General features: G+C 46.2%; 1 protein-coding gene across 1 annotated transcript in view; it reads left to right on the top strand.

Annotated features, from left to right (window-relative positions):
• The window catches only part of LOC119167957 (vacuolar protein sorting-associated protein 33A), a 177,170-nt gene that overhangs the window by 8,177 nt on the left and 147,732 nt on the right, over window positions 1–21,261 (top strand). The window contains exon 3 of the mRNA XM_037419419.2: window positions 10,705–10,832. Within this exon, the coding sequence (XP_037275316.1) occupies window positions 10,705–10,832 (128 nt within the window). The remainder of the gene's footprint in view (window positions 1–10,704; window positions 10,833–21,261) is intronic.

The raw sequence follows: 21,261 nt of genomic DNA, 5'->3' as shown, positions 1-21,261 counted from the left end.
TCTACAGCCATGCTCAGACTTAACATAAGTCTTCTTTAAACGTTCAGTGAAAGAGGCCACTGCAACTAGAGGATAACCTACATTCAAAAGACATATGACCTGTGCGCTAATGATATCTCTCATTTTGTGCTCACATGGCATTGTGAGGGACATGAGGTTTAACAGCAGTTTTGAAGATCTTGGAGAATGTGGCCCGCATATGTGGTTGTTCCAAAATGTTAAAGAAATGTTTAGAAGTTCTATTTCACTATTCTGTGGCAATTCTTTAGCAACGCTCAGCGCTCCTGCCCTTAATTCTAATTTTCCGCTCACACAGGTTACCACAGTTTCAAAGCCCTGACCACTATATAGAAAGCTTGTCTATATAACAAAAAAAATTACCTGAGGCACCTACGATACATTTGACACTCTTCATTGCTAAGTTATAAACTACTAAGAACCACAGCAACCTTGGAACCAATACATATTTCTGATTTGTGCTCGTAAACGCCTTCCTTCCAGTAAGGTTGACGGGCTGGCTAGTTGGTACAAATTCATAATTAAATAATTGGAAGCACAAACCAACGGGACACAAGAGAAGAGACAAACAAGCGCAAATCAACAAGCGCTTCCAACCTACCAGCATCAACTTTAGTACATAGAAAGAACTTCTGAAAAGCCCTTGTAGAAATGCCGCATTTGTCAGTGAAAGCTGTTTTGTGCCTTAGTTCGTTAATACAGTCGGTAACACTTTTTAACAAGTCCTCATGTGCCAAAGAGTAATGAAGGTCTTCGATATCTATGCTAAAAATATTACAGCCACCGGTATTCTCTTCAGAAGGAAACTGAACTAGCGCACGAGAATCGCGCATGTGAAAAGAGTCTGAAAAACTCATAGAGGTTAAGCAGTTCTGCAAATATAGCTAGATACGGTGACTTTGCCTGGTGCCTTTTGTCTTTTTGAATACCTTTGTGTTTTCCAAAATTATTGTTGTCTCATCGAAGAAGGCAACAGTGTGTATGTCTAAGATGAAATTGTTTATTTGGTGGAAGTTGTGGTTGTGGAAAGGATAGTCTGGCCACAGCAAAACTCACTGTACAATAATAGCAGTGAGCAGAGCATCAGCAATCAATCAACTGATCGTCGTTGGGATGCACCATCTTTTATACCTCACTGATTGAACTTTCCAGCCTTATCACTGGTGGTCTAACAAGTTCTGGAATAATCTTGAGTGTTCGCTTCCTGTGCGCAATCTTAGCTAAATAATGTGCTACCAACGAGATGCTTCTGGAACACTGAGGCGCCGAGTATTGCTCACGGTTTTTGTGGGTTTACACTGAGCACATGAGAACAGCACGGGTGGCTGTATGTACCAACTTGCTCAGCTCTGTATTATTCTAAGCTTCATAGTTCTGCTGGCTATTTCACATGCTAGATGGTGACAGATGCGCATGGTTGCTTGCTCTTCTTATACCTCTCCCACACTGAGAATGGACTGTAATCAACAGACTGTAAATAACTGGCCTTTTACAGGAAACTAGTCTGCGCATGCGCAGCGACGGTGACGTCATGCGCGCCATGATTGGGGGGGTCACCGCATGGAACCATTTGCATATTATCACGAAAAATACCTGGCCCTCGAGATTTTCTACTGACAGCTTTGAAGGCCACTGAGCCCCAGTTTCAATTTCAGCGATCTCCACTGGAGGCGCTGTTTGGACCTGAAAAGGGCCCTTTATAAATGACGCGCTGCAGCAAGCGATGTGCCACGTTATGGTTACATAATACACCTCCAGCAATATATAGGAGAAAAAAATACCGCGCCAAAATTTTTGGGTCAGTGCCTGCAGAACTGAAAAAGCGAAGGTATTGTTGAGAAAATGGGGATTAACCTAACTTATAAGATCAGAGGAATCTTCAACGGAAGTGGTTCTTTGAAAAACCTACTAGTCTCTGCTGACCATTGGGCATGTTGATAGGCACAGTGGTGGGATAGGCATGTTCTTGAAGAAATCATTTTTACATTACTCAAGAAATAAATTGTGCTACAAGAGGCAGCTGATACAGGAATGTAAGCCCAAGGGTAGCACTGCACTCGCAACAGTTTGTTTGCAGGTGAGGTTTCTGAGGTGTGTACAGTAGAATCTTATTAAACAGAGCCTGAAGTGACTGGAAAACTATTCTGAAGAAGTCATCGTCAGCCTTACTATGCCCACTGCAGGGCAAAGGCCTCTTCTTTGATTCGCCAATCAACCCGGTTTTTTGCTTTATGCTGCCACATGATACCTGCAAACTTTTTAATCTAATTAGCCCACATAATTTTCTGTTTCCCAATTGTGCGTTTGCCTTCTTTGGGAATCTAGTCAGTTACCATAATGACCAGCGGTTATCCTGCTTACGTGCTACGTGTCCGGCCCATCCTCTTCTTGATTTCAACTATGAAATTCTTAACCCTGGTTTGTTCCTTCACCATTTGTGGTCTCTTCTTGTCTATTAAGGTTACACCTTTCCATCACTCACTTTGTCATCCTCAATTTAAGCTGAACCCTCTTTATAAGACTACAGGTTTCTGCTTCGTAGCTAAGTACCAGCAAGATGCAGATGTTATATACTTTTCTCTTGAGTGATAGTGGCAATCTACCTATCATGATTTGAGAGTGCTTGCCAAATGTGCTCCAACCCATTCTTATTCTTCTAGTTACTTCAATCTCGTGGTTCAGCTCCGCAATTACAATCTGTTCTAAGTAGACATGTTCCTTTACAACTTCCAGTGTCTCTTCACCAATCGCAAAGCTCTGTTTTCTGCTGAGGCTGTTGCACATTACTTTAGTTTTGGGCATATTAATTTTCAGACCTACTCTTCTGTTTTCCGTTTCAAGTTCAGCAATCATGAGTGATTCATTTCCAGAGTTTCTCATCAAGGTAATGCCATCAGCGAATTGCATGTTACTAAAATACTCTCCACTAACTTTTATCTCTAACTCTTCCCAATCTATGGTCCTGAAAGGCTCTTGTAAACATGAGGTAAATAGCATTGGAGAGATCGTGTCTCCTTGGCTTACAGCCTTCTTTATTGGGATTCTGTCGCTTTCTTTATGGAGAACTATGGTGGCTGTGGATCCACTGTAGATTTATTCCGGTATGTTTATGTGGGGTTCTACGATGCCCCGATTCTGTAGTGCCTGCATTACTGCAGATTTCTCGACTGAGTCAAAAAGAACCCCAGGTGGTCTAAATTTCCGGAGCCCTCCACTACGGCGTCTCTCATAATCATATAGTGGTTTTGGGACGTTAAACCCCACATATCAATCAAATCAATCAATCGACTGAGTCAAACCCCTTCTCGTAATCTATGAAAGCTATGTATAGGGGTTGGTTGTAGTCGTCGCATTTCTTCATTACCTGATTGAATATGGTCTATTGTGGAGTAGTAGCCTGTACGAAATCCTGCTTGGTTCTTTTGTTGATTGAACTCTAATGTCGCCTTGATTTTATTAGCTATTATTTTTGTAAATAGTTTGTAGCAAATGGACAGCAAGCTGATTGGCCTGTTATTTTTCAAGTCCTTTACGTGTCCTTTCTTATGGATTAAAATTATGTTGGCATTCCTTCAGGATTTTGGTACCCTTTCTTTCAAGAGACACTTCGTATATAAGGTGGCCCAGTTTTTCTTATACAATTTCTCTGCCATCTTTCAGCAGGTACGCTGTTACTTTATTCTCACCAGCGGATTCGCCTCTTTGCATTCTTTCTAGGGCTTTCCTTACTTCCCCTGTCGTTACTTAGAGGATGTCGAATTCATCTGGGCTATTATTGCTTCTTACGATATAATGCTGGTTGTCTCTGTAGAACTCCTCGGACACCTCAACTATCCTATCCATATTGGTTATGACATTGCCTTCTTCGTTGCATACACGAGTACTCACACAAAATTCTGAAGCCGAGATGACTTGCGGGATAGATTTATGTGGGCACACACGCACCATTTATAAAATATGAATGGATAGTATAGACTGGAACATATCTAAAATAAGTTCGAAAGTGTGTGTTGTGGCACTGCATGTGGAATGTGCCTTTGGGTTACATGTAAACAACCAATTGCCACCTGCATGACGAGTTTGTGTTATCTGCTATGATCTCTGCGAGTGCTCTCTCCTGGCTGACCTATTTCATGGAAAGAGGGGGATTCGAACCCCCATCCTCCTGGTCATAAACTTAAAGCAGCATAATAAGAAATGTAGTGTGGGCAGCTAAATTAAACACAAGTTTTATTGTTCAGCAGTGTGACAAACAGCGATAGAATAAAGAACGTAAAGCTGAAAAATACATACATACATACATGTGTATATATATATATATATATATATATATATATATATATATATATACCTTCGACCTTATCTCCACGGCCGCCACTTTACTGTGGTTACGGACCATCACGCCTTGTGCTGGCTCTCGACAATCAAGAACTTGTCCGGCCGCCTTGGTCGCTGGATTCTTCGCTTACAAGAATACGACTTCACTATCACATACAAGTCGGGAAACAAGCATCAAGACGCCGACGCCGTTTCGCGTTGCCCACTCCCTTCGGAGCCGCTCAACAAACCCGCCACTGCTGCACACGAGAAGCTTTCGGCCGTCTCTTCCCTACATGTTTCGTCATTAACTACTTTGGACCCAACTTCTCCAAGCGAGTGTGGTTTGTTCTTATCTCACCAACGTGCTGACCCTTACTGTCGCCGCATCATGGACCATCTTGACGGGACTTGCCGGCCCCCTAACGCCCGTCTTCGCCGACAGCTGACGCAATTCAAGCTCAACAACCACGTCCTGTACCGTCATATCTACCACCCTGATGGTCAACGCTGGGTGCCCGTTCTACCTCACTCTCTTCGGGCTCAAGTCCTCAAGACATATCACGACGACATGTCTGCTGGACACATGGGCTTCCAGAAAACGTATGACCGCATAAGATGTCACTACTACTGGCCGGGCTTGTCCACCTGTGTCGCGAAGTACGTTGCCTCATGCGCCCTTTGTCAGCGTCGCAAGCTACCTACATCAACTCGAAGTGGACAATTACAACCGCTCCCGTGTCCCCTGCAACCATTCGAGGTAGTTGGCATTGACCTGTATGGTCCGCTTCCTATGACTGTCACGGGCAATCGTTGGATAGTTACAGCTGTCGACCACCTGACCCGCTACGCCGAAACAGCTCCCGTGCCTTCTGCATCAGCTTCGGAAGTGGCCGACTTCATCCTTCGAGCAATAATTCTTCGACACGGAGCTCCTCGTGTAATCCTGAGCGACCGTGGAAGAGTATTTCTTTCAGCACTCGTCGAAGAAGTGCTCAAGGCAGCCGGCACTACACACAAAACAAGCTCCAGTTACCATCCTCAGACGAACGGCCTGACTGAGCGCTTCCATCGTACACTGTCAGACATGATTGCGATGTATATCGAACCCGACCACAGAAACTGGGACACCATTTTGCCATTTGTCACTTTTGCGTATAATACCTCTGTACAGCGCACAACCGGTTACTCACCATTCTACCTCGTCCACGGTCGCTTCCCCTCTTCTTTCCTCGATGTTTCGTTCTTCTCTGCGCCTGTCAAACCATGTTCATCTTCAAGTGAAGAATACGTGTCTCGTCTACTTCATTGCCGCCAGCTGGCTCGCGTCAACACTGAAGCCAAGCAACAGGATCGCAAGCTTGAATATGATGCCTCCCATCGTGCCGTGTTTTTCAGCCCTGGCGACGAAGTCCTCCTTCTTACACCCATTCGCACTCCCGGACTGTGCGAGAAGTTTCAATTACGTTTTATTGGCCCCTACACTGTCTTGGAGCAAACGTCTCCTGTGAATTATCGCGTGGCACCCGTTCTTCTTCCGACGGACCGCCGCTACAGGGCAGCAGAAATAGTCCACGTATCCCGCATGAAGCCTTTCATACGGCGTTCATCTTCGCTTTAAAATGCGGCCAAGAACTGCGGTCAGGATGACCGCTTTCACGTGGGGGGGAAGTTAGTGTAGGCATTCATTAAGCACATCATCTATCTTTACACATATTCATCATCATGAGTGGTCGTCATCTTCTTCTGCTGTGGGGACTTGGCTTGTCTGAGTTCTGTGCCTTGGGCGTGGTCGCTTCATCGTGTCTTCCGGGCCTAATAAAGGTTGCCTTTACTGTTACATCACAATATATATATATATATATTGATTCGTTTTATCTGTTTGTCCCTTCACATTGAACTGACTAAAAGGGCACACCGAGCGATTCCTGCAACTAGCCACATCGCGCACAAGAATCGCACAAAATGAAAAAACATGGCTGGACATGTTATCACGTAAAATTAAGAACAATATACATAAACCATAATTTTTTACAAGAAATGAAATATATTCTGTGCATGCAACGTTTCATGCTTAGCAAAGGGACACATTACATATCGGAATAGCGTTGATTATCTTTTTCAATTAGCACCAAGATTGACTCGCGTATAGAGCAGCGGTCTTGTGGTAGTCTTACTCGTTGTGGCTTCTGAAATTTTCGAGCGCGTTCTTCCAACACATGAACGGAAAGAGGACCAAGGCACCAAAAGCTTGGCGAGTCCCCTAGCCTGAACTTTCTTTTCCAAAAAGCTCACATGTCTAGCAGAGAGCTTCCTCCTAATTTTAGAATGCACCAGCCAGGAAATCATTTCTAGCCAGAGGTTGGAGCTTTAGTTAGCATCTGGTTTCTATGGCGTCATTAGCAAACGTTGTCTAGTCTCATCGTCCTGCAACTCTAAGTGTATTGGCTTATGTTAAACACCTAAAGACCAATGTCGTCAGGAATTGCAGCTGCCGCGCATGTATCATGCTCTGATCGGTTTTCAGGAGTTCTTTCGGCATGCTAGTCCTATTCAGGAAGAGCTTAGGTACAGTTGGGAACCGTTTATTCGGCTGTTGTAGCCTTTTCGCCAGTTGTCAAGGGTGCACTGGTGGAAGCGTCACCTTTCGAGAAATAATCATCAAGCGTTGCTTAACGGTGTTTCGCCACGACCATCAAGTCTCAAAGAAGGGTGCTGATTGACAAATAACATAAATGGCCCAGCAATACGCAGACATCGTATGTCAAGGAGGTGGCTTCGCATTGCTAGGAGGCAACACGCTCAGCAATGTTCGGGCAGTGACGCTGAATTCGAGAAACGAGAAAATTATCCACGATACATGTCGGCTCGTAATGTGCCGCCCTAAATACTAGCACTTGTTTTTCTCCTGGTGTAAACATTCGTGGGTATACATTTCCTCCGCTTTCCTTCAGGTGCCAGTAAGATCGCGCTTGCCCAGTATTTTACTCTGCATGTGAAACGTCGCACGTTTGTGATTTCATCCCTACATAAAGCAGGTAGATTCTGTTGCATTGCGATGCATACCACACACGCGAATGAACGCGAAGGTGTTGATGCCGGCAGTGAAGTTCCAGCAACTCGCATCAGAATGCCTGAAATAGATAACCGACAGGCACAGATCGTGCACAGTACAGCGTAAGTAAACTTGTGTTGCATGCGCTGGCAGTTCTCGTCAGAGTTCAAGCCTTGTGAGAAATTTATTATGGTGCACTATGCTCTGAACAAGACCGGAGTTCATTCATTCGTCACTAGTAACCGATCACTCGTGATTTTCTGTGGTACGAGGCTGCTTCTGTTCAGGCCGGTGTAAGTGCTGCAAACATGAATGCACGTACTAGATAGAATAGTGTATACATGGCATATCCAGACTGCGCGGTGAAATATTCTGTACAGTTCAGAATCTATTGACATAAAAGGGAATGACGGCTGCACGCTTGTAAACAACGGAAGACACCTTGCCGCAAAGCTATCGTTTCAGGATGCAGAGCAACGATATTCACAAAAAAAAACTAGAACATTACGTGTTTTTGCGTATATTTAAGTTTTCTAGTGCATATACACTGCGAACAAGCTATTTCTATGTGAGTAGTTATAGTTTGGTTCCCGGTGCATTTTCGATTGAGAGCAACTGACCATTTCTCAACAATGATTACTTAGCGCTCGCAGATTGCAGATAAAACTTCCACGATTGGAGTACTTCATTGCTACCAAAGTCACAGTGCAACTGTAATCTCAACCAAGGTTGCGAGAAAGTCTGCCTGAAAAATAAGGCGTGCGAAATAGTGTTGCCAACGTGCAGCTTAGCTTGCAAAATAAATTACTTATTGCTTATTTTAAGCATGCTTAGATGCACGCAGTAATGTAAAAAATGTTGACTCATAACTAACACTGCGTCAGGGCTGCTTGGTATGTGGAGCTGAACATCAAAATCACTCCTATAGGCATGCAGTCACCCACATTGACAATAAGAAATTATTCGGTCAGCAAAGTAAGCAAAACCGAAATGTAGTTATGGATGTACAAAAACATGCTGCGTATACCGCTCATTCCTCGTGGTAAGAGGATTGATTGATTGATATGTGGGGTTTAACGTCCCAAAACCACTATATGATTATGAGAGACGCCGTAGTGGAGGGCTCCGGAAATTTAGACCACCTGGGGTTCTTTAACGTGCACCCAAATCTGAGCACACGGGCCTACAACATTTCCGCCTCCATCAGAAATGCAGCCGCCGCAGCCGGGATTCGAACCCGCGCCCTGCAGGTCAGCAGCCGAGTACCTTAGCCACTAGACCACCGCGGCGGGGCGTGGTAAGAGGAGCAATGATGGTCGTCGCAATGATCGTGGTTATCGCAATGATGCGTTTTCGATGACTAGTTCATTCAATGGTGCAGCGAGAGGCCATTGTCCCAAACAGCCACTCTACCTGCTGTTTACTGCGATTACTTTTACTTGCTTTTTTCACAAGCGTATCCATGGGAAAGTGGGGGGGGGGGGGAGTCGAATGACTTTGATATACATGTACACAGTCCGCTTCTCAAACTACCGCCAAAATATCACATCACAGAGGAAAGCTGATGTCTGTATACCCCCCCCCCCCCCTCCCCCTGCCCAGACAGCTCAGTGTGAACCCCTCCCTCGAAAAAAATTTGTGGCTACACCCCTGTTTTGGAGTGTTTTTATTCTGAATAAAATACCAACATCATTTCAATGAAATTACATTTGTTTATTTTTCTAAATGCATAAAGAGGCAGTGTATGTGCGGTATCAAAGGTGGCAATGATCATGTTACGGGGAATAAAGTATACATGATGAATATACTGGCGAGCAAATGCGTACAACGCTGCTGCAGTCCGAGTACATTCCCCTCAGCACTTCGTCGTCGTCATCCTCAGGCATCTACTTAGCCCTTGACATTACCCGCCGGTGGCAGAAGCACCGTCCCGGTGCGATCAATTCTCGGGGCGTGAGTAGTATGGTTGAAGCCATGCCATGCAAGTAGATGATGATGTTCGCCAACATAAGCGTCGGATCCCAATGGTTGCTGCTGCTGACGCGCTCATATAGAACCAGCCAGTCATCGACGTCTATGCTACTTGTGCCGTTGAATGGGCCTGGGTCACGAGGTTGCACCACAACGATCGGTTGCAGGGCTGACGGATCTTGTTGACATTGAGTAGCCTGGTCAGTCATCGTGGTAGCTGCAATGCGCCGTCCACTGCGAAGATCCAGCTCCTGGGGCTGTATAGCGAGTTGTACCCCACACCTTCCACCAACAATGTTACGGGGAATATAGTATACACGATGAGTATACTGGCGAGCAAATGCGTACAACGCTGCTGCAGTCCGAGCACGTTCCCCTCAGCCCTTCGTCGTCGCCATCCTCAGGCATCTACTTAGCCCGTGACAATATGAAAGGCGAGACACAAGAAGAGGAGGCAGAACGAACGCTTTTTGAGGACAAGTGGCACTATCTCGCATTGAAAAACACCGCCACAACAGATGTGGCCGTCTTAGTTTTTACATGCAATCATTTTTGTTCTTGTTGATGATGATGACGAGTCATTTTTCAAAGAAAATCTGTGGACTGTACTTGTCAGTGGTCGTGAAAGAGTTAAACAGTTGTAGGCATAGCACTTTTCTTGTGTTGGTTGTATTCTGTTGTCCTGGCTTACCTCTTCGGCGTAGAGAACACACAGGCAGTCAGCTAGTGTGGCAACAAGAAGCAGACCCACAGCCAAATAGACATAGTTCTGCATCTACTTGGGTAGCATGAAAGAAGAGGAATGTATCAAAAGCTTCAATGGACGTAACCTTACTGAAGCCAAAGCAAGCATTATTTGTAGTATCTAAGTGTGGTATATTTATTTCATGAAATGGAAATTAATTTAAGTGGATGAGAAAAAAAACTTGCCATCGACGCTGATTTAAGCCACGTGAAAGTTCCGTTCCCACCAACGGCAGGCTGTTTTTCACACACTTTACTCTATATCATATGTGAAATATATCTGGCATCTGTTTTCATGGAATGTGAAGCACCTGCTTTTTGACACTGCCGAATGTGCCAAAGCTATTGGCAGGTTGGTCAACATGTTACTGGCAGTGTCAGTGGGTCAAGTGCAGCATGATCACTAACTGCCATTTGCATTCCGAATAGAGGTGTCCTTTGCAACATTCCCGAAGCTGTATTTATTTTGTTGCACGTTTCAGGAATTGAGGTGTGTTCTACGATTGTAAAGACTGCTGCTCGCTTTAAATAAAAAGAGGCTCATTGAAAGCGTAGTGCAGTGTCGCCTGGCTAATGGGGGTGCTTCTGGCATGATGCAGGATCACCAGGTTACGCAGATGTTCCACTTGTCCAGCCAGCGCCCCGTGAGCACCACAGCCCAGCATGTCATCTACATGGTGCGACCGCGACTTGCCCTCATGGATATAATTGCAGAGCAGGTTCTGGAGTGAGTTTTATTTTTTGTTTATCAGATACTGCCCGCTGGCCTTTTGGAGCCATGGCAGGGCAGGAGTGGGTACATCTAATTACAATATTACGCAATCTATCGTTTCAGTCGACAAAAACACACAACCAATGAAATACCCACTACCACACAGCAAATTGAACGAAAAACAGGCCGTAACTCTGAGATTATTACAAAGAAATACGTACCCCAGCCCAACGATCCTACGCCTGTATTATCCAAACCTATACTTGACGGATGCGTGTAAAGCGTGCGGGGAAAAGGCCACACTGTGGCACATGCTTTGAAAGTGTGCCAGAAAAGTGAATGTTGCTACCGCCGCCCCCTTGCGAGGCATGTAAGACAGGGACTAACTACGAGACCCAATTGCTGCTGCTATCACCGCGCGAAGGCAGGGGCCGGCCGCCGCCGTAGCTATGGTCACTGATGCGGATCAGCTACGTCAGCTCCGCTGCCGCTGGGAGGCGGCACTCACCAGCGACGAGCTGGCCGACCTGCTTTGGGCCGTCCAGCAAGCTGAAAATGCCACCCAGGTCCAAGGACTTCAAGCGGTCACCTGAGGCACTGCCATCATAATCGACGGAGAGTATGAAAGGACAGGGGTTAATCCCCTCTTCCCCCACATTGCCCAGTGAAAACTGCCGGACTTTAAATAAAGTTTATTCATTCATTAAAAAAAAATTGAAGTCGCATTGTCAAAGGGGTACTGACTTGAAACTCATATTTAACTGCCGTTCACTAGCTTCAAGTGGAAGGCCAAGAGCCCAGAAAATGTACTGTGCCCCTTGAAAAATTAATCGCAGTATGTTTTTAAAAGCCAGTCTTGATTCCCACTTCACTTTTATGTCAGAAGATTGCTTGAGCTTCTCATCACGTGCTCGTGAATGATATGGTGATGATCTAAGACACCAAAGTTTCTACTGCAGTGTGGACGTCACGCTTGTGTCGATGTCAATAAGTGCACCAAAAAAAAATTCACTTCAATATCAAAATAAAATATCTTATCTGCGTTTGCCGAGCCTCACATTTGCTCGGAGCCATCTCTGTATACAAGAGATTGGTATGGCAGTGTGAGCTCACCTTCGACAAATGGTGGCCCCTTAAGTACGCCCTTATTTTGCTTTATCCTGTATTTCTCTTGTTTATTTTGCACTGAGTTTAAATTGTCCAAAATTTATCTGTCTCTACCCTGATGACATGTATGTTTTGGCTTTCTTCTACTGATTGGGTCGTTGTGTTCCTGGTTAACTGAAATTGTCGTCCATTTGTATTCTGTAGTTGTGTCGAATAAATGTGTGCTACTGTGGTTGCGGTGCTTGGCTGCCGACCCAAAAGTTGCTGTTTCGATGCCAGCCACAGCGGTTGCCTTTTGATGGAAGTGAAATGCTGGGAATCTGTGTAGTACTGTGTAGTGCCAGTTTACATTACTGGACATCATATGTTGGAAATTTCTAGAGCCCCCTCTTGCACTGTGCCTCAAAGTTGTATCCTGCTTTTGGCATGTAAAACACCAGAAATCCCTATTATCAAAACTCGTGTGTGCTGTCAGATACCGTGCAGCACAGAAAACACTGTTTAGCTGCAGGTAGCACATACTGGCTCTCAATCATAGAGCTTCCTACTCGCCACTCCAGCTGGGTGCTCGTCACCGAGCAGCCGCACCCGGAAATGGCGCTAACAGGGAATATTTTGAAAGGAGATATGTTACCACGTTGTGCACGTTGAGAAGCGGACGCATAGTTCCTTTTTTTTCGCCATGCCGCATGCGTGAGCTCGAAAATGAACAATTCAATATCAGAAGACTATTGCAGTGTGCCGCAATGCAAGGCACCGCAGTGGAAAGATGGCAACGAATCGTGTCGCTTCCCGAATTAAGGATTCAGACGATGCGCGACGGAAAACGGCCCTAATCAGAAACTTACACACTGGGAAGAAGGTGACGGATCTACGGCAGTTTTTTCGAATCAATTCCCACGAGATGGCATTTTTTTTCAGTGAGTACACCTTTATTTGTCATGTGTACAATATTATTCATATTCGGGCTTCACTAAGCGTGAAGTATTGTTCATTTATATAAGCAAGTGCTGTAGGAAATTTGTTGCATTACCTGTGTGTGTATTTTTCGCATATGCTTGTTTTCTGCGCAAGTCCTAGTGCTACCCATCCTCAAATTAAGCTGCGGTAATCTTTCTCCCTGAATCAACAATTTTTTATTTCACATGTGAGCATGAGCAAACATGTGCGCAGAGGTCGTGAGTGCACATGCTTTGAATATCAACTGCTGCCAACACGAACTAGCAAGTGTTCAGAAGCACGCTGCCTTATTCACTAGACACCTAATAACATGGATCAGCGAGCGAAAAGAAAGGAGTACTGCTATTACAGTCAAAACTATGCAATTTGCCTTATCTCGAGATACACTAGCTCAGGCATAGCTCTGTTCTGTAATGAAGTGAATGGCATGCATATGCAGCTTTTGACGGGACAGCGAAGCACAATGAGGTACATGCAATTGGCAGCAGGAGTTGCAGTGTGGCCTTGCCTGTAGCTGTAGCAAGGCAACACAAAAGTCCTAGCACCTGTCAAGGAGGCCCGCTACACATGAGCATTTGCCTTCTTCAACCTTGAGCTCGCTAGACAGGTTCTTCAACTAAATCTGATGTGGTTCGCCGAAAAGGCTCGATGTTTGCGTACACAGCACAACTATTTCTGCTGTTTCGTCAGTGAAATCATTTATGCTGAATGGGATGAAGTGGTCAGCAGCCAGCACCCTTTCACCTTCGATGGAGAAACGCAGTTCGACGCCACAATAAAGAAACTTTAGCACAGTGCCAAGCAGAAGTATCGCGTTGACACTGTCCAGCGTAACCATTTTTGTTTTTTCGATCAGTGGGGCCAGCACACGAAGCGTTTTCTGGAGTTGCAAATAAGTACACTCAAGGGAACTCTGGCACTGGTTATGGCAGCTGCGATGCATGGTGTTTCAGACAGCATGGAAATGATGGGTAGTGCAGGGATTTGCCTAAACTTTGTTCTTTTGGCTCTGTGTGGCCTGCAGCCACTTTTTCGCAAAACAATGTTCAGCAAACGTTCAGCAGTTCCACTTCACCCTCTTAGCCTCACTAATGCAAATCAGCTGAAAAAGTTCACGACAATCTATTAGTTTATCAAAACAAACTCCAAAGCATAACGATAAAGAGAACCACAAGTGTGTTGGATGGTGCAAGCTCAAAGACTAGGGACATGTGCGTACTACAGACCTTTTCAAGAACGGCTCCCTCGGCACCCCCTTAGTTCTTTCTGCGCTGTGCAAATCGGCACGACCCCTCAGAAATGCACTGCCGACACTAGGAATTGAGCTTTTGTTCTCCCACGCACAGTCGTACTTGGCGGCATTTTTTTTCCTCCTGTGAAAAGGTGTCCGGAAACAGTCGCACCGCACTACTGGTGAAAGGCATGTGGATATGTTGAAAGTAATTGAAGAAAGTTTGCCGAATACTGTCAACGAGGTGTTACGACATCTTGAGCTACAGAAGTGCAGAAACGTTAGCGGCATACCTTTACTTACTGCTGCAAAGGTTTTGTGGAGTGCGATGGATATATCAGCCAGCGCTAAACAACTTCTGTGCTCCGGCATCTGCATTAGGGCTATGCGTAGTAAATACCTTGTTTGCACATGAACGCTAATGCATGCATATGTTTCACTGCTCTACTTGCTGAAATGTTACTTACATGGCCTTTATTTTATGTAAACATCGATTGACTCTCAATAAAACAGTTTATTTCTGAAAATTTATGTGGTGAGCATTGTCGTTTCGCTTGGCCTGTATGGGAAGAGGGGGTGGATACAACTTTATTTGAAAAAAAAAAATCAAAGTAAATGTGGTTGCGCCCCTAGACGTTCGGGAGCCCCCTGGCCGACATCTCTAGGCAGGCCCGGTGCACTAGCTACTTACTACTGGTTGTCCAAGCCAGTGACTCGAAGAGCGGCCTCCCACGAGGAAAGGGAAGGGTTAGAGATAGGGTCTACCGCCACGGGCTTTGGGCAGTTCCACAAGCAGTGGAAAAGATCAGCCCGGGGTGCCCCGCAGACGGTCCAATGTGGTTGGTGAAGAGTGGGGTAAAATAGGTGTGCCAGATAGGGAGAAATGGATGCTTTTGTCTGCAGCTGGCGCCAAGCTGAACTCTGATTAGGTATGAGAGAGAAATGTGAGGCAGGGAAATCTCGTCTGCCGTTTCGGTAATACCTCATAATCTCATGGTAGGTGCGGATTCCCTCTTGTGGTTTTCTCACGGGTTCGGGTGACCGAGCCCCCAGGGTCCGGATGGAAAGACCTCGGACATGCGCATGAATGCTCTCATTCCCGGGGTTTTCGTTCTTGCCAGCACGGATTTCGTAAATCATTATCCTGTGAAACCCAACTTGCTATATTTATTCATGATATACACTCTTCTCTCGACCGTCACTTTCAGACCGATGCAATCTTTCTCGAATTCGCAAAAGCCTTTGATAAGGTACCACACAAACGCCTACTGTTAAATCTTTCCCAGCTGAACCTGCACCCCAACATTTTTGCATGGATCACACAATTTCTTACTAACCGCTCTCAGTTCGTCTCCATTAAAAATACCCGTTCTAGCTCCCTCCCAGTAACATCCGGCGTCCCCCAAGGATCTGTGCTCGCACCCCTCTTGTTCCTAATATATATTAATGATCTTCCTGTTCATGTATTTTCCCATATCCGTTTATTTGCCGACGACTGTGTCATCTATCGCACAGTTACTAACATTTCTGATCCAACTGCACTCCAACAGGATCTTAATCTCGTGCAACAGTGGTGTGACCTTTGGTTAATGAAGCTTAACCCCACTAAATGCAAACTCGTCTCATTTCAACGCCAGCATAATCCTTTATCATTCTCATACCTAATCTCTAATTCCGCCATCGAACAAGTTCAGTCATATAAATACCTAGGCGTCACCTTAACATCTGACCTTTTCTGGAACACGCACATCAACAACATCATATCATCCGCGAACAGATCCCTCGGTTTCCTAAAGCGTCATTTGCGTCACGCACCACAAGACATAAAACTTCTGGCTTACAAACCGCTCATCAGACCTAAACTAGAATATGCAGCGCCCATCTGGAGCCCGCACCAGATATACCTAATAAACGAAATAGAATCTGTACAAAATTGTGCCACTAGGTTCATTCACTCTTCATATTCATACGACATAAGCATATCATCCCTAAAACGTGACATTGATGTTGCTAATCTTTCTGTGCGTTGCCACATCGCCAGCCTCTGTTTGATTCACAAGTTTTTTCACAGTTCCCTCAATCAAGCACCTTACATCATCCCACCAACGCGCATATCTCACCGCACAACCCATCCTTATTCAATTGCACGTGCTCTCACTACTACTTTTGCTGCCTCATTTTTTCTTCGCACAGCAGTGAACTGGAATGGCCTTCACCGTGACATTGCAGCTATCACGTGTTCATCAACGTTTGCGCAAAACATAAATACATATTGTTTGTCAGAAGATCACTCTCGGTAACCTCCATTTGTTAACCCACCCCTTATGTAATACCCCCTCACCGGGGTCTTTAAGGTAATAAAGTGAAGTGAAACTGAAGTGAAGAAGTACACTCATGGCCAGGCACCCACGTGATAGTCACCGGATGGAGAAGTGAAGGAATGTTGCTCAGTTTGCGTGAGACTGTCTTTGGTTCTATGCCTTGACGGAAGTATTGATAAGCGCTCTTGGAATCAGTGCATATTTTTGTAATGGTAGAATCTGCGGCCGCATGCAGCGCTGCTAGGGCTAGTGCAACCTCCTCAGCCACATTGGGGCGTGCCGTCTTAACGGACGCGGAAATGGTAATGGGCCCGTCTTCTGTCATGGCAGCAGCCGTGGCCGGTCCTTCAAGTGGGCCTGCCGCAGCGTCGACATAGAGGACGTCTTCACGATTTTTGTACCTTTGTATGTAATAACCAGCGCGTGCCTTGCGTCGGCCCGGATGGCATTGTGGATTCATGTTGCGCGGCAATGGTTTGAGTTGCATGTGTGCAGCGACCTTTATTGGAATAGGCGACCATGCTTTTTCATTACGCATCGTGTCGCTTGATTTGAGCCCCAGGGTTTGGAGCAGGTTCCGTCCTGTAGGTGTCCGAGAAAGGCGCAGGAGCTAATTGCTTCTCTGTGCCTCTATTATTTCTTGCACTGTGTTATACAGACCTGTCTCTAGGAAGAGAGTAGTTTTGGTGCGCATCGGCAACCTCAATGTGGTTTTAACCGTCCGCCTGATTAGACTGTTAGCCCGTTCCATTTGCTTTTGAGTAAGGTGATGATACAAAAGATGATAAGCCAGGCGACTTACCACCAAAGCTTCAACGATTCGCATGGTGTCCTTTTAGATAAACCATGATTGCGCGACGCGGTTCGGCGGATCAGTTTTGAAATTTGCTTTATCTGCTTATCAAGAATGTTCAAGGTGTAGTTTGTGCATTGTATGGTGCATTGTATGTTTAGGTGTAAGTGCATTGTATGTGTAGACCCAATACCCTGATTTTATGTACTCTTGGCACAGGTTGACCATGCAGGTCAATGCTTGGGTTGTGCATGCGGGGTTTCATTGTAAGTAACTCCGACTTTTCTGGCGATCAGTGGAGGCCCATTCTACTAATATGCCGCTTGATGACATTGATGGCAGTTTGTAGAACGTCTTGTGCCTCCCCAATAGAGCCATGGCACACCCACAGAGTCATATCATTGGCGTAAAATGCATGCTGTAATTTAGGAATAACAGCGAGCTCTTTGGCCAATGGGGCCAAGGCTACATTGAATAAGAGTGGTGATAGGACAGCTCCCTGGGGTGTGCCCCTGTTTGGGAGGGAAAAAGTGGCGGATGTGAGTGTACCTAATCTAACCTCGGCGGTGCGCTTTTCCAAAAAAGCTTTCACATAATGCCAGGTCCTACGACCACAGCCAATTGTGGCCAATGTCCTGAGAATGTGTTCGTGACCTACATTGTCGGAAGCCTTTTGTATGTCTAATGCGAGAATGGCTCTGGTTTGGGCTGTCTGCTGTTTGGGATGAAATAGAGTCTAACATGCAGGAGGACATCCTGCACTGATAGGTTGGGGCGAAAGCTTGGAAAAGAAATTGCTAGCTTCTAAATGTGGCTGTAGTCGACGGAGAACAACATGCTCAAAAAGTTTACCTACACAGCTCGTGAGCGAGATGGGTCGTAAATTTTCGAGAAGTAGTGATTTTTCTGATTTCGGAATCAGATTAATTTGTGCGTGTTTCCAAACACAGGGCAGTGTGCCCTTGCTCGAGTGTTCGTTAAAGAGACCTATGAGCTCCTGTAGAGACACGTCATCTAAGTTTCAGAGGATCTTGTATGTCATACGATCCGGCCCTGGTGCAGTGTCCCGGGTAATACAAGCAAGGGCCTGTTTTACCTCTGCAGGCGTGATATCTGCATCCAATTTTTCATCCGGATCAGGGGCTGTTAAAGGGGGTGCGTTCGGATCCGCCGGTAGGTGCTGAAGAATGTAAAGTTTTTTTATGCGTGTCATAATGTCTATGCCTTCTTGCTCTTCTAGGTAAATGAGCCGTTCGGTAGCGGTGTGAATGTGGTTTTTGGTCGATGTGGGATCTAAAGGGCCCTTAGGATGTTCCATGTACGTTTTGTGGCAAGTGTTCCTTTCAGTGTCCCACAAATGTTTTCCCAATTTGCTTTCGCCAACTGGGTGGCATACTGTGCAGCCTCCTCTGTGACTGCAGCGATACGTAGGTGAAGTTTGCGGTTTAGTCTCTGACACTTCCATCGTTTACAAAGGCTTCGTCGGGCCTCCCACAGATGGAGGAGGTGGGGGTCAACTTGGGGCGCATTTTGCGTGTTCTTAATCTTTTTACCAGACCTATCAACAGCATCTTGTATCCTTTGAGTCCATGACTCTATAGATTGCGGAGTGGTATTCTTCACGGCGATATATGTGTGGAGTTTATCCCAGTCAACGAGGGTCTGCATTTTAGGTCGGAAAATTTCGGAATTTTACGTTATGACAGTTTGAATCACATGGTGGTCGCTACCTAATGTATCCGGCAGAACCTCATGTGTTTTTACTATTACATGTGCACTCACCATCGTCCCTGGCGGTGCTAGTGCCTACTCGCGCTGGCACAGTAGGATCAGTAATTAGGATAATTGCGTGGTGCATCATGGCGGTATGTACATGGTTACCTTTCTATGAGTTACTTATGTAATCCCATGCGGTATGGCGTGCATTAAAGTCACCTACTATAATGCAATGTGTGGACCGCGTTTGAGCAAGAATTTCGGGTATGCTGGTGCCCTTATCTTTAGGGGTTCTGTATATGTTGATTACCAAGAGTCCTTTCCCCGTAGTGTGATTCGACTGGATTACCTCAAGAGCAGAGTATTCGGTTCCTTTCTCTGAAGAGCTTCTCGTAGGGGTTTGATATATGAATGAAAGGGTTTTAGGAATAAGAATAGCGGTGTGCGATGTTACCGATGCCACCTGATATCCTTGCAGAAAGAAAGGCACAGACCCCGTCTCCTGCAGAGCCACTATATGAGGCGTTTCAGCGGAGTGTTGAATGTAGGCGGCCATTTGAGAGTGTTTCTTTCTGATGCTTCTACAATTCCACTGCCATATGTTATCAGATGATTTTTGATTTCTGGATGGAGAAGGCAAACCTGCTCTTCCGGGATTTTGTCGATTACTAGAATTCGCCATGTTGGCTCGTTATGGGAGTGAAAACTCCGGATTGTGGGCTGTTCGCGTGCTCCGTGTGCTGAGAGGAAGCAGCGGCAGATTTGCGTTGTTGATGCTTACGGGTTGGTGATGATTGAGCTTCCATATTGTACAGGTGATTAATTGCAGCCTCAATTTTTTCTACGCGGTGACTAAACGGGGCCTCCATTCTCTTAGGGCCTGTTCTTGTTCGTTAATCAGTTGTGTTTTAACAGCCTCGAGGCTATCACTTACGAGCTTTAGAACTAGCTGTGAGGCCTTGAGTGAATTCTGGGGTTTGGAAATGCTGGGCACACATCTGTTGAGCGAGGGCTGGTGAATGGGGTGGTGTTGATTGTGAAGGATTTTGGGAGGCCTGCTCAACGGGCGACTTACCAGGGCCAGCCAGGGGGTCCTGCCGTCGCTGTAGCTGTGACTGTGGGGCTTGATCTAGGCGACCTCCTGCAGCCAAGCCAGATGAACTCGAGGCCGCTGCCCTGGTCTCCAAGCCAGGTGCATTGGTGGGCTCCCATTGCGAAAGTGCTGGCCACGTATTGTAGCGTTTTGCACTGCACTGCGAAGAAGGCGGTTGGTAGTTCCTGGATGAATGTGCAGATGCCTGGATGGGTGGAGGTGCTTGGGGTTGAATAGGTTCCGAGGTCCGCTTTCCATGTTTTGGGGTTTTTGAGCATTTGGATCGAGCACTCCTACCGTGGCCTTTGCTGCTGGCGTGCTGAGGACTGCTGCGAGGTTGGTTGTTTGGTGGCAACTGTTCAGAAAGTTGTTTGAGTGGAGGGTCATTGGGCTTTTCTAGGAGCTGGCGTTCATCTCTCAGAACACGGGGCCCAGGTCTCCTTTGTCGGGCTGGGCAACCCATGACGATAATGGGGTGTTCGTCGGAGCCACAGGTTAAACAGCGCAAGACGCAACCATCATGGTGTTCGATTGGGTTGAGAATGCCGCAATTTCCACAACGGCGTTCCTGTGGATATGAGCAGATGCCGTGTCGGTGGCCAGTTCTGAGGCAGCAGTGGCACACTTGGGGGACTGGTCGGAAAGGTCTGCATCAAAATTCCACGCCTTGAAAGTAAACGTATCGGGGAACACGCTTTCCCTCGAAGGTGTAGAGGCATGCTTCATTCATCCCGTATGGTCGCGCTTGGATAATATTGATACTTTGGAAATAAGTGACAGTGTCGTTCATGAGGGCTCTTGTGATTACTCCCTCGCAGGAATTATCTGGGGAAGCCACGTAAGTGGAGACTTCATACGATCTGCTGCCGAGCTTGAGCGTCTGCACATGGCACAGCTGTACCGTGAGGTCTGGGTCTAAGGTGCTGATTAAGGCGATGTTCTGCTCCTTCCGTACTCGTATCCACGCACTCGTGGGCAAGGGGGCTCGGAGCGCAGTTTGTATAGCAGTGCGCAAGGGTAAAACTGCTTCTTGTTGCAGAGATATGCCTCCTCTTATACGAAAGATCACCTTGTGGTCCTCTACGGGAAGGCGTGGCAGGCGGGGCCAGCCGGTTACATGTCTATGCTCGCGTTGGTGGAATGTGGCTGGTGGCGTCGCGGAGGCCTCCTCGGCAACAAACATCTTTCGGCGAGCGTCGATCGCTTGAAACCATAGAGTGTGA

Source organism: Rhipicephalus microplus, chromosome 3 (genome assembly GCF_043290135.1).
Source record: "Rhipicephalus microplus isolate Deutch F79 chromosome 3, USDA_Rmic, whole genome shotgun sequence".
NCBI lineage: Eukaryota > Metazoa > Arthropoda > Arachnida > Ixodida > Ixodidae > Rhipicephalus > Rhipicephalus microplus.
The sequence above is the reverse complement of the archived record's forward strand: the minus strand, read 5'-3'. Positions and strand labels throughout refer to the sequence as shown.